Genomic DNA, 13409 nt, shown 5'->3' with positions numbered 1-13409 from the left:
CCTTGATGAACATAGATGCAAAAATACTCAACAAAATATTAGCAAACCAAATACAAAAATACATCAAAAAGATCATCCATCATGATTAAGTGGGATTTATTCCAGGCATGCAAGGATGGTACAATATTTGAAAATCCATCAACATCATCCACCACATCAACAAAAAGACACAGAAAAACCACATGATCATCTCCATAGATGTCAAAAAAGAATTTGACAAAATTCAACATCCTTTCATGAAAAACACTCTCAACAAAATGGCTAGAGAAGGCAAGTACCTCAACATAATAAAGGCCATATATGACAAGCCCACAGTCAACATTATACTTAACAGTGAAAAACTGAAAGCTTTTCCTTTAAGATGGGGAACAATATAAGGATGCCCACTCTCCCCACTTTTATTCAACATAGTACTGGAGGTCCTAGTCATAGCAATCAGACAACACAAAGAAATAAAAGGCAACCAGATTGGCAGCAAGGAAGAAGTCAAACTGTCACTATTTGTAGATGACACGATATTGTCCATAAAAAACCCTAAAGAATCCACCTCAAAACTACTAGAACTAATAACTGAACTCAGCAAAGTTGCAGGATACAAAATCAATAAACACAAATCTGTTGCATTCCTATACACTAATGACGAACTAGCAGAAAGAGAAATCAGGAAAATAATTCCATTCACAATTGCATCAAAAAGAGTAAAATACCTAGGAATAAACCTAACCAAGGAGCTAAAAGGCCTATACCCTGAAAACTACAAGACACTCATGAGAGAAATTAAAGAAGACAACAATAAATGGAAATACATTCCATGCTCATGAATAGGAAGAAATAATATTGTCAAAATGGCCAGCCTGCGTAAAGCAATCTACAGATTCAATGCAATCCCTGTCAAAATACTGACAGCATTCTTCAACAAACTGAAATAAATAGTTCAAAAATTCATGTGAAACCACTAAAGAACCTGAATAGCCAAACAAATCCTAAGAAGGAAGAACAAAGTGGGGGGTGGGGGAGGGATTATGCTCCAGACTTCAAGATCTACTACAAAGCCACAGTAATCAAAACAGTTTGGTACTGGCACAAGAACAGACACATAGACCAGTGGAACAGACTAGAGAGTCCAGATACAAACCCAAGCATATACGGTCGATTAATATATGATAAAGGAGCCACAGTATACAATAGGGAAATGACAGCCTCTTCAACAGCTGGTGTTGGCAAAATTGGACAGCTACATGTAAGAGAATGAAATTGGATTATTGTCTAACCCCATACACTAAAGTAAACTCAAAATGGATCAAAGACCTGAACATAAGTCATGAAACCATAAAACTGAGAAGAAAACATGGGCAAAACTCTCTTGAATCTAAACTTGAGCAACTTTTTCCTGAACACATCTCCTCAAGCAAGGGAAACAAAAGCAAAAATGGGACTACATCAAACTAAAAAGCTTCTGTACAGTAAAGGACACCATCAACAGAACAAAAAGGCATCCTACAGTATGGGAGAATATATTTGTAAATGACATATCTGACGAGGGGTTAACATCCAAAGTATATAAAGAACTCACACACCTCAACACCCAAAAAGCAAATAACCCAATTAAAAAATGGGTGGGGGATATGAAGAGACAATTCTCCAAAGAAGAAATTCAGATGGACAACAGGCACATGAAAAGATGCTCCACATCCCTAGTTATCAGGGAAATGCAAATTGAAACCACAATGAGATATCACCTCACACCAGTTAGGATGGCCACCATCCAAAAGACAAACAACAACAAATGCTGGTGAGGATGCGGAGAAAGGGGAACCCTCCTACACTGCTGGTGGCAATGTAAACTAGTTCAACCATTGTGGAAAACAGTATGAAGGTTCCTCAAAAAACTAAAAATAGAAATACAATTTGACCTGGGAATCCCACTCCTAGGAATTTACCCAAAGATAATAAGATTTCAGATTCAAAAAGACATATGCACCCCTATGTTTATTGCAGCACTATTTACAATAGCCAAGATATGGAAGCAACCTAAGTGTCCATCAGTAGATGAATGGATAAAGAAGGTGTGGTACATATACACAATGGAATACTATTCAGCCATAAGAAAGAAACAAATCCTATCATTTGCAACAACATGGATGGAGCTGGAGAATATTATGCTCAGTGAAATAAGCCAGGTAGAGAAAGACAAGTGACAAATGATTTCCCTCATTTGTGGAGTATAACAATGAAGCAAAACTGAAGGAACAAAATTGCAGCAGACTCACAGACTTAAAGAAGGGACTAGCAGTTACCAAAGGAAGGGGGTGTGGGAGGCTGGGTGGGGAGGGAGGGAGAAGGGAATTGAGGGGTATTATGATTGGTACACATGGTGGCACACAATTTTTTTATTTGAAACCTTCTTAAGAATGTATTATCAGTGATACCTTAATAAATATAAAAGAAAGAAACAACACAGTGAGTAATTATGTTGTAAGGATGCAAAAGAAATAGCGAATATGTTTTTTTAATTGTGTATGTTTTAAAAATAATTGTTTTTAAGTTGTTAGAAGAAATTATGTGAAAAAAAATGAAAAGAGAATTTCATTCATTTGGGCAGATAAGTGGGGGCAACCTCAAGAGATATAAAAGTTGGCTCAAAAATATGAAATCATGAATAATATGATAGTATCTACTTAGAGTAACTCAAATCGTTTTGCTGTCAGAGTTCCCTACAGACTAAAGACCAACATGTGTTCATTAGACCAAGGTGGAGAGGCCTTCAATGATAATAACCCTCTGGGATGTGGAGCTTGGGGAATTCCCTCTGAGAATGTTTTCTATACCAATTTAAATTAGGGTAACACTGGCAATAGAGGGGAGTGTGCCAGGATTGGAGATAACTGTCCTTTCTATTTCTTTCTAAACAGCCCCCTTAATTGTACCTCTGAGAGACAAGTGAGTAATGGCTTTTGTCCAGTTGAATAACTGGCATTATCCCATAATGGCTTTTATACACATTCTCAGGTTCACATTTGGAAAAGAGTTAAGATTTTCACTTCCAATCACTCCTTTCATCTTTCTCACTGCCCAGGATGGACCAGAGGATAGGCAAACGGCTTTGTCTGGGTCTAAGCCAAAACTGGCCCCTGTGGCTTGCTTTCACTTTGGGAGAAGCTTACTCTTTTGTGTGATGCTTTTTATGTGTCTGTGGCAATTACTGGCCCTGGAACCATGTCCTTCCAGGACTGAAGGTACACTGCTGTTAATAAAGCATTCCAGATTTTCCTTTGGGTGCACTGAAGTGTAGTGCACCCACCCTGTGTATGTATCAGTCTCTATCAGTTTGGGGGGAAAGGAGGGGGAAGTCTCTTTTGAGGTGGAAAAACCAAAACCAAAAAACATCTGTTGTTTTTCCATCCCACTGTTCCTCAGATCTCCCTACAGTTTGCTTTTCTGGAATAAGCAATTATTAGGTTACCAATTTCCAGGTGAAAGTGAAAAGGCAAATGGATGGGCGTTTCATTACTCAACAGTGTACAAAAATGAGATACAGCACACTTTTTCCTCAGGAGAGACCATTTGGAGAAGCCATCCCACGTCCTGCCGACCTGCTGTTCCATCCGGCCCTGACTCTCGCTCTTCACAGCCTTGAGGAGGGCTTCCAGGCGCTGCACCTCCCTGTTCCTGTCGTCCAGCTCCCGCCGCAGGTGGTCAACGGCGATGCTGTTCCCAGTGTCCCGGTCCCACAGGCGCTTGTTCTGCTCCTTCTCGAGACTCAGCTCCTTCTCTCTCTTATGCAGGTCAGCCTACAAGAAGCCAGGTATGTTTCTCCCCCAGTATGAAATAACTAAAACTCTTTTTTTCCTTACAGTATTTTTGGAGTTTTTATGTGATTAAGAGCAATTATTTCCTAGAAAAATAAGTTAACATTTTTCTTAACTTGGAATTTCTAGCTTTGCAAGTAAATCTCAATGGAGTAGACCCCAGATAATATATAATGAAAGAAAATTTTTGGCATCCTCTTTTTAAGTTTTGAATTTTCTAACAAAGGCATTTTGTTTCACATCAAGTATGCTCCTGTACTAAAAAAATGCCCCCAAGGTTGAAGGGACAGCAGTAGTGATTGATTTACTACTTCAGCAAGGGCAGAACAGCAGCCTGTGCTGGACTGTAGTAGTAACTGTGCTGTGAACAGAATTACTTCCCTCTTCAGTCACTAAAGAAATACAGAGTGTTTACTGTTAGCAAAAACTCTCAAAGTAGAAGGAACAAAAACACAAAGATCTTCAAAGGACTTACCACCCAAAAGGAAAACAAGACATAGACACAAATAACTGGAAGTGGTTTTTCATTAAAGAGACAGAGCTAAGGAATGATGGAGAGAAATCACTAAGGAGATCAGAATGCTTCCTGAAGGCCTCTGAGCTGAACCCTGAGAACAGCCTGGTGATGCAGAGGTGAGGAAGAAGGGACTGGAAAGGGTCATGTGTGCTTTGCTGGGAGCACTGGGTATCTATAGAAAGAAAGGACTGGAAAGATAAGCAGGCCAGATCATGAAAGTCTTGAAAGGTAGGGAGTCCGACTTTATGGGGAAAGTAATTTCTGAGTGGAAAAGTGGCACATAAGAGCTGTATTAGAAAGATGAGTATGGCAGCACTTCCCAGGCACGCTTGAAGAGAGGAGAAACGAGTCAGCAGCCTTAGGAGGAAGACATTGCCATGTGCCAGGTGTGATGTGGGGCTTGAATGAAGGGATGGGATGGTAAGAATGAAAAGGAAGGGACAGGTTTGAGGAGCATGCCAATACTGAATCTCCAAGATTTTTAAATGACACATTAGGACATTGGGAAGCACACAACAGGAGGGAAAGGAGTGAAGGATTGATTATCCCAAGGTTGGGAGCTTTCCACACAGTTGCCTGCTAACCAGGCCCATGCTGGCCTACGAAGGATGGCTGTACCAGCAGAGAGCACTGGACCTCAGAATGGGGTTGGTAAGAAGAGGAATTCATTCTACTGTACCACTAATATCACACGAAGGGGTTCCAAACCTTCCTTTCCTAAACCTCTCGGCCTGTAGAACCTGTGACAGAGGGCAGAGGCTGCTTCACTGCTCTTAGAATCCTATTTTCTTTCCTTTTGAAAAAATCTTACCTAAGCTTGTACTCAAATTTTCTATGTACATATATAATTTGTATGTGTTTTCAATGTTACTTGGTTTTGAAATGAACCAATACTAATTCAATTCAACAGAGTACAGTACCTAATTTAAGGACTATGGCTCTTTGAAGATCACTTTCACCTAACTTGTAACCTACAACAGTTCTGCTTAAGAAAAAAAAAAATAGTTAAAGTATAGAATATTATATTTTATATGCAAAACTTGAATAATGTATAGGATATTCTATTATGTATATATGTACAAATATTTTGTAAAATTTATAATTTTACAAGTGAAACTTATTTTGTGACAATATTTTGATGAAACACTTCCTAGAATTAATCTCGCTCATACATTAGAACATCATCTTACCAGCAGCTTTTGAAGCTGATCATTCAGATTTCCAGATTCCTGACTGAACTGATCACGTTCTGTCCGTGCTGCAGTTAGCTCCGAGGTGGCAAGGACCAACTGCTTCTCTAGCTCCTCTGTCTAAAAGGAAAGCACAAATCCAACAGTCTATGTCAGTGGGTAATATATAGTCTTTGGAAAACAGAGACTATTATTTTGAAGGCAAAAATTAAAGCTTATCGTGATGTGTTTTGTAAAGTTTTTCAAACTGAAGACCTATGTGGAATTTAGCCAGGGAAATTAGCCAAAATGAAGTAGTTGGTACTGTTAGGTGTGGGCATTGTCTGTAATATAGCTCTCTCATTTTCACAATATTCAAGATTTATCTTCTGTGAATATGTAATTTGGGATTTAAGGAAGCTTGATGTATCGTAAGTAACATAACACTGTGCAGAGCCCACACAAATGAAATGTATTATGCCTAAAAGAGCTATTTTGTTATGAAATATTAGAGTTTTGATAATAAAAGGCATTGAATAAAAAAGGATGAATGGTAATAACAACTTTTGGGTTTGGTCATTATTTAAAAATCACTCTATTTTGTAAGGATGGGTGATTTTATATGTGTGTGTATAATACATACATATATATATAATATATAGTACAAGAATATGTTTATATATATCTTAAATATTCCAATCCTCATTTTCTTCAACTATAAAGATTAGAGTATCAATTTTAAGGGATTGGTATAGGTGTGTTTTCCTCTCATAGACAGGGCAGCTGTTTCATGTGTGACTATGCACATCTGTGGCATACACCAGAAAGCCCATCCCTGTTAGCAACATTCCTACAACCCTTAATCTGCAGGTGCAGTGCAGGCCAAGAGGTTAAGATCTCAGATGATGAAGACTCTGGGTTTGGATCTTAGCTGACTCACCCAAACCCATAATTTAGATACTGAACTATCAAAATAATGGGAACATGTTGATACTTAGTGCTTTGCAGTGTTACTTGACCTTTAACGTGATACCTGCGATATTATTTCATCATCTACTTTCCAGTAATAAGAAATCTTTCTTGTCTGTGTAAATGCTACATATTCCTTACTTCTAAGGCATCTGTTCAACAGGCTTCCATATCTACTATGTCAAGAATAAAACTTACTGTTTTGGGTGATGACCACAATTAAACCTTCTTAGGGAACATAGGAGCAAGACCAACTCTCTTAATGATTCTCTATTTTTTACTAGGTTTATTTGGGATCTACATTTATTAATTCAGTACATACTAATCATATATACACACATACATATGCAACTATCTCTTTGATAAATAAGTATGAACACACATAAATTATATATATATATATTTTTACACATATACATATGACTTAAGAAAGTATTAATATAGGACTGTCAGTTTCACATTTACTTACAGAGTAGCAGCACAGCCTACATGGATCAGAATATATATTTTAATATATGCATTGGATATGTTTTAAAACTGACTCTATTTGATTGTATGCTATATATAAAAAGTATTTTACAAGAATTAGATATACATAAAACATTAGCTAATTGATAGACATGTGCTTATAGATTCTAAAAATGTTATAAGGAAGTATTTTAAATTCTGTGCTTCTTTGGGGACACATACAGAAAAAAAACCCCACAACAATTCAACCCGTTTGAATTATTTCCTAAGTAGTTTCCTAAGAAAAATAAATGAATCATATCAGGTGAGATAATCTCTTTAGTTCTATTATTATTACTGGGAAACACTTAGTAAAGACTTGAGAAATCTAGGAAAAAACCCCACAAACTTTTACTTTGGATGGACAGCTATAATCAGAGAGGCAATATGAAAAGACTATGTAAGAGTCAAACATCTTAGGTCCTGATCCAGCTTCTGTCACATAATCCACTTGAGTCTCAACTTTTTTCATCTATAATTAGAAAAAGAGTACTCTAGGTGATCTTTTGAATTCCTTTCAATTCTGCTTCTAATACCTTTTTACACGACAAAAACAATATTAATGTGGGGAGGATGGGTGGGAAGGGAGGGATAAGGGCGGGAAAAAAAGAAAGGGGGCATTACGATTAGCATGTGGGGGGGCACGGGGAGGGCTGTGCAACACAGAGAAGACAAGTAGTGATTTTACAGCATCTTACTATGTTGATGGACAGTGACTGTGAACGGGGATGTGGGGGGGACTTGGTGAAGGGGGGAGCCTAGTAAACATAATGTCCTCATGTAATTGTAGATTAATGATAACCAAAATAAAATTTAAAAAAATAATTAAAAAAATAAAATAAAAAATGAAAAAAAACAATATTAATGAAGATGAATTATATTTTACACCTGTCTTAGGAAACAAAATATGGTCAAAGAAACCATACTTAGAGCTATAAATTTAACAAGAACACTTTCAATATGAAAACTTACTTATATGATTAAAACATTATCTATTCCTAGCCTTGCATAAAACCATTTCTATCTTTCAGCAAAGTATTTGTATATGTACTTTAAAAGCTTAAATAAGATTTGCTCTTTTATACCTGTTTTCATTTTTTAAAAAATTTTGGATGACCATTTGATAACACCAAACTTAATGGTAAAATCTATGAGACCAAAATTTTAAAAAGAAAAAAAAAGAGCTAAGTCTTATCTTTCCATCTAAGTTTACTAAGTATCAGAAATTCCTCCAGACCCCTGCAGGGACATTTGTTTTGTAGTTTCAGTACTGACTCAACTACTATAGCTTTGCTTTACCTTTCACTTTTTAGAATACAAATACTCATGTTAATTTGTCAATTGAAAAGATAAATGGAGAGTGAAAGGGAAAAACCACTGACGTAGCAGCTGAGGTGATACAAACAGCTGTACAAAACACTATAAAGAAAGCCTTTTAAAATGTCCAAAATAAATACTGCCATCTGAGATAAAGATTTTTTCTTTCTCTTTTATTTTTAAATAGCAGCACTGGTTTTCCCTTTCACCACCCATGAATCTACTTTTCAGTTTGGATCACTGGGAAGTACTGGGATCTCATTTTAATTTTACAGTGATTTTAGAGATTTTAACCAATCAAACCAAATGGTATCTTTTGTTTTTGTGCTTAAAAAAGACACAGATACTGGATAAAAAGGGATGCTGCAGGTTAGCACAGAGGTGCATTGGCAGAATAACACAAAGAAGTTTGCACAGAATCTTCCTTCACAGTACATAGCTCCAGACAGTGCCACTAAATCTTCATTTTTTGAGGATGAAATTCAGCCCCAAATGCTTTCACAGTAGAAAAAATAAACTGAGAATCAAAATCATCAGGTATTTTTTGTGGTCAAAAGGTGAAAGTTAAGAGTAAAGCCAAATCTACAGAGCCAATAGTGACAGCTTCTACTGGTCCAAATTCATAAAGGGGAATTCTGGAGGTTCTCCTAAAATGGAAAGAGAAGAACAGAGAAAAGCATTACAGTAAAACACTTTTGTAAGCTGCAAAAGCTACATCTAAAATTTTCTTTGGCCCATTCTCTGTTTTCACCAATATGAAAATACTTTTCTTAATTTGAAGAGAAACACTGCCCTCTTAAATGAGTTTTCCTTAAACTTCTGCATTCTAGCTGGAAAAATTTTGTACAGATCTGTCATGTCATCACTTTTTAAAAATAATAAATACTTTTATCTGAAGGACTCTGACTTCAGGAGAAAATACTAATACTACCTCTCATAAAATATGTTAATGTATAATACCAACAAGTAAGGTTTTTTTTCAGAGAAGTCTCACTTTTAATCACTGTTAATACAGCTTTTATATATTATTATTTTCCCCCCTATTATTTGGACAGTATATACAAAAATGTGCACTGAGACATTAGAAAATAAAATAGATTTTAAAGTTTTAATAGGCTTTCATAATGTAAAGTCAAGGCATATGATGATGAAAGAAATTAAGCAAAACAATTTGTTTTTTAGATTTTATATTCAATTCATTAGAACAGAAACATTTCTTAACAACAGAATTTTTCATGGCCCCAAAATGAAATCCTTTTGTTACAAACTGTATTCAACTCCATATCAACATGACAAGATAATCATCTCTCAGTGTTACCTGACTAAAGGACGTTACTACTGTAAGACTCCAGTTAACTTTCAACTAGATGCCAGCGTAATTAGGTTCAATATGCGGCATTATAAATCTCAATGATGTAGATTAAATTTAATTAAACAGATATGTCCCCCTTATTTCTATTAAATGTTGACTAAGACTGTCAAAATTCTTGATGATCCACAGTTTATGTCAGAGCAAAATAGGAATGATTTTAACATCATATCTACATGTATTATCATGTATCTAGATGACCTCAAAACGTTCATCTAAAAAAGTCTGCAGCCATTCATCTGGATGCTTATGCTTCCATAATGCCAGGATGTAAATGTTTATAAAAACTAAAAAAGTATTTTTTTATTCTTTGGGTGGATATTTCAGTATTTGTTAAAATTTCCCACCATGTCTGAATTTAGAGTTGATTAGCATGATGATATATATCAGACTATATGCAAATTAGCAAACAGTGGGTGATAGCTTACAAAGCAATAATTTTTCCAAATAACATTACAATGGAAAACTATAGCAATTTCAAACTGCAAAGAAGTGAGTTGGGTTTTATTTAGTCCTTCATGGCTCTTCAAACGGTTTGCCAATAATCAATAAATGTTTAATCTTTTCAAAATGACTTGAGTAGTGATAAATACCAGTCATTGTACTGGACTGTAACACAACTGCTCTCCTGTTTCCTCTTTCACTGTCAGATTGCCAATGCCCATTTTGCCCATGGGCCCACCCATACTACACCAGAGGAATAAAGCCTCCTCCCACCCTGCTGTGCTGGAATCATGACCATCCTGCAGCATGACATCAAGACTTACTGTGCCGGCCTGATCTTCTCAGAATGGGGTGAACATCCCTGCTATTAATCTTTAGGGTAAAAGCTCATTCTGAAAAAGAAACTAGAAGACAAAAAGCACCCTCAAGAAGCAAAATGAGAAAGTGCTTCTCTGGCATCTTTGCTTTTGGGTTTAGTCTTTAAGCAGTCTAAGGTTCCTTAGGGCTGCTTCTAAGTGGCAGTGGTTGAAAGGACCTTGATAAGGATTTAGGCTAAGAGCTAAGCACGGAGGTTTTAGTAGGGCAGTGTTATTCAAACTGCAACCCACCAGTGAACCATGAAATCAATGTAGAGAGCATCAGATCAGCATCTGAACACAACAGAAAATAGCCAGCATCATATATAATAGGGGTAAATACTGCTTTGTGGAACACGTTTCGTTTTATGTATGTACTAAATCATAAGGTAAACTAATTCTTCCTGTGGAGAGGGATCAAAAAATTAAAGCCACTGCTGTAGAGGATCCAAATCTCATAACTGAGATTATATGGTTTCATGTTACTCTTTATTATTTAGACTTTAGCAAAGCCACATCTAAAATTTCCATTCTTAGTTTAGCTATGCTACAGTGAATTAAGGTCAAAATCTTATATTCTGTGGTTGAACTGGAGAACCAAGGAGAAACAGCCCCCTCCAGTGGCCAGCAAAGGATGACCGTGGTGATCAAATGAGAGGTCCTCGGAAGAAGGGCAAATGTCTGGATGAATTGGAGCTGCAATATTCAAACTGCTTCTTCCCATGCGAAGCCTTTTTCTTGTACTGTTACCCTGTAGAATTGGGTCCATTTATAAAAGAAATCTGGTGACTTCTTAATATTCTATTTCTTTCCAATCAGCTAACATATGAGAGGTCAGTGATGGTTAACTAAAAATGATGGTTAGAATTGTAGGTTCTCTTATACATACAATGACTGTATATATATATATAATTTATCTTCCAAACTGGGACACTTTGTAGATGAAAAGTGGTATTCACAAAACAGGACACTGGGAGAGGTGTAACTGGGACTGCTCTTTAGCTATGGAAAGTGTGAGAACAAAAACAACAGAATATCAAATATTAAATAGTATCTGGTTTTAAAAGGAAGTATGTGATGAGAGATTATAGAAATTTATCTTCTTAATTATTTTTTATTTAGACTAATCTTAATGTTAATTCAGTTCGCTAGCTGCACAATGATTAAAAATTAGGAGTTGAAGTAAAAGCTAAGAGGTGGGCCCCTTAAATATTGAGTAGTAAGGAGAGACCAGTTGGTATCAAAGCATTTGTTAAAGCTAAGTCTTATAATTAAAACTGTTTTTTAAATTTTTTAGAAACTTAGCTTCAAGTATGCAATATTTTTTTCTAAGAATGAATTAATTTGAACAATTAAATTTTATAATTTAACATACAGATATTTGGCCTCTTACTCCATCTCATAAACTACTTTTAATTTGAAATCATTACTTTGATTCCTCATTTTCAAACAAACTATTAAGAACTGCATAATTGATTCTATGTATGACAGACTCTGGAAACCAAGCAGCAAAATCTAAACTCACTTTGTCCTCATACATCCTTTTGGATTCTCTTAATTCAGAACGTAGATGAGAAACAGTAGATTCCAGATCACTGAGTTGACGCATATACATTGAATTTTGGTTTCTTGCTTGTTCTCTAAGAAAGGTTTAAAGGGGAATAAAGCAAATAGCAAACTAAGAATAAGTGTGATACCTGTGGGTACTCTAGCTTTTAGATACTTCCCCTCATTATTTTATATGGCATTATTAGGCCAAAGGTCTTTTATTTTCTAAAACTGAGCCTCAGCTCAATGTTAACTGTTGAAGTTGGGTGACATCTATATAGAGGTTCATTTGCCCTATTTTCTCTCTATTTTTGTATATGATTGAAAACACCCATATAAAAAGTTTCAACACACAAATTCAAATTACAAAACTTTATGAATATGTATATGCATTTTATTTATATATATTGTCATATACATATAGTGTGTCATTGATTTATCCTATCAGTTGAAATAAAAACATTTCAAACAACCAATTCCAAGAGGTCTAAATAGTTGCAAAAATATTTCTGATAGGGTCATATAATATTATCACATAAGTAATCTTTTCTGTCCATTTGCATATTAGAAAAGTTTTACTTTCTTGTAGAATTAAGAACTTTTTAAAAGATCTTAGAACAGAAAATTAATTAAAATAATATCTCTAAAGATAAATGACTATCAATTTCAAACCACCAGAACACACGTACTGAATGATTTCCAGTTGACTCTGGATACTATTGGCCTGGCTTCGAGCACTGTTAGCTTTCTCAGTAAGTCCTGTTATTTCAATTTCATGTTCACTTATTAACTGCTCAATCCTATAAGAAGAATGTGATGATTGTTATTTGATACATAAGATTTTGCCTATGATTATTCCAAAATTAGCAATTTTCAGCACTCTCAAATTTAGTATTTTGTTTTGCCTTTGAATGTGCTACTCATTTTATGACAAGTTTCTAAAAACAGGTCCAGAATCCTGTACTCAAATGCTTTGGGGGCAGGCTAGGCTTTGGAATTCAGATTTCTTTTGATTTCAGATTTCACAATGGTAATAAATTACAAATACTATATATTATATGACACTCCCAGGGAAGTGTCCTATAAACCAAACATATTACTAATGCAACAAGTTTTTTAATATTCACACTACCTCATAAAGACTGTAACATGCTTTACATCAGCTCAGGTAAGGGCTTGCTAACAAATGAGTGACAAAGACTCTCTCCTTGACAAAACTTCAGTCAGGCTCCTCTGAGACCTCCTCTAGGCCTTCCCCTTGGCACCCTTCTCCCCACCACTCACCCCCAAGCCCTTACACATTTGACTTACCCAGTCCAGCTTAGTAAGAATCTTGCAAAGTCAGTTAGTGAGAATCCCCCATACCCTTGATGTCTCCTCTCAACAATTTTCCATCCATTGACC

At 35.8% G+C, this 13409-nt stretch overlaps 1 protein-coding gene across 1 annotated transcript in view; it reads right to left on the bottom strand.

The window, feature by feature from the left end:
* CCDC158 (coiled-coil domain containing 158) overlaps nucleotides 1-13409 on the bottom strand; it is an 87314-nt gene that overhangs the window by 57133 nt on the left and 16772 nt on the right. Inside the window, exons 5-8 of the mRNA XM_073236289.1 lie at nucleotides 12695-12805; nucleotides 11983-12097; nucleotides 5517-5636; nucleotides 3594-3791 (exon numbers count right to left, since the gene is read on the bottom strand). Coding sequence (XP_073092390.1) covers nucleotides 3594-3791; nucleotides 5517-5636; nucleotides 11983-12097; nucleotides 12695-12805 — 544 coding nt within the window. The remainder of the gene's footprint in view (nucleotides 1-3593; nucleotides 3792-5516; nucleotides 5637-11982; nucleotides 12098-12694; nucleotides 12806-13409) is intronic.

Source organism: Manis javanica, chromosome 5, assembly GCF_040802235.1.
Source record: "Manis javanica isolate MJ-LG chromosome 5, MJ_LKY, whole genome shotgun sequence".
NCBI lineage: Eukaryota > Metazoa > Chordata > Mammalia > Pholidota > Manidae > Manis > Manis javanica.
This window is presented reverse-complemented; position numbering and strand designations above follow the sequence as displayed.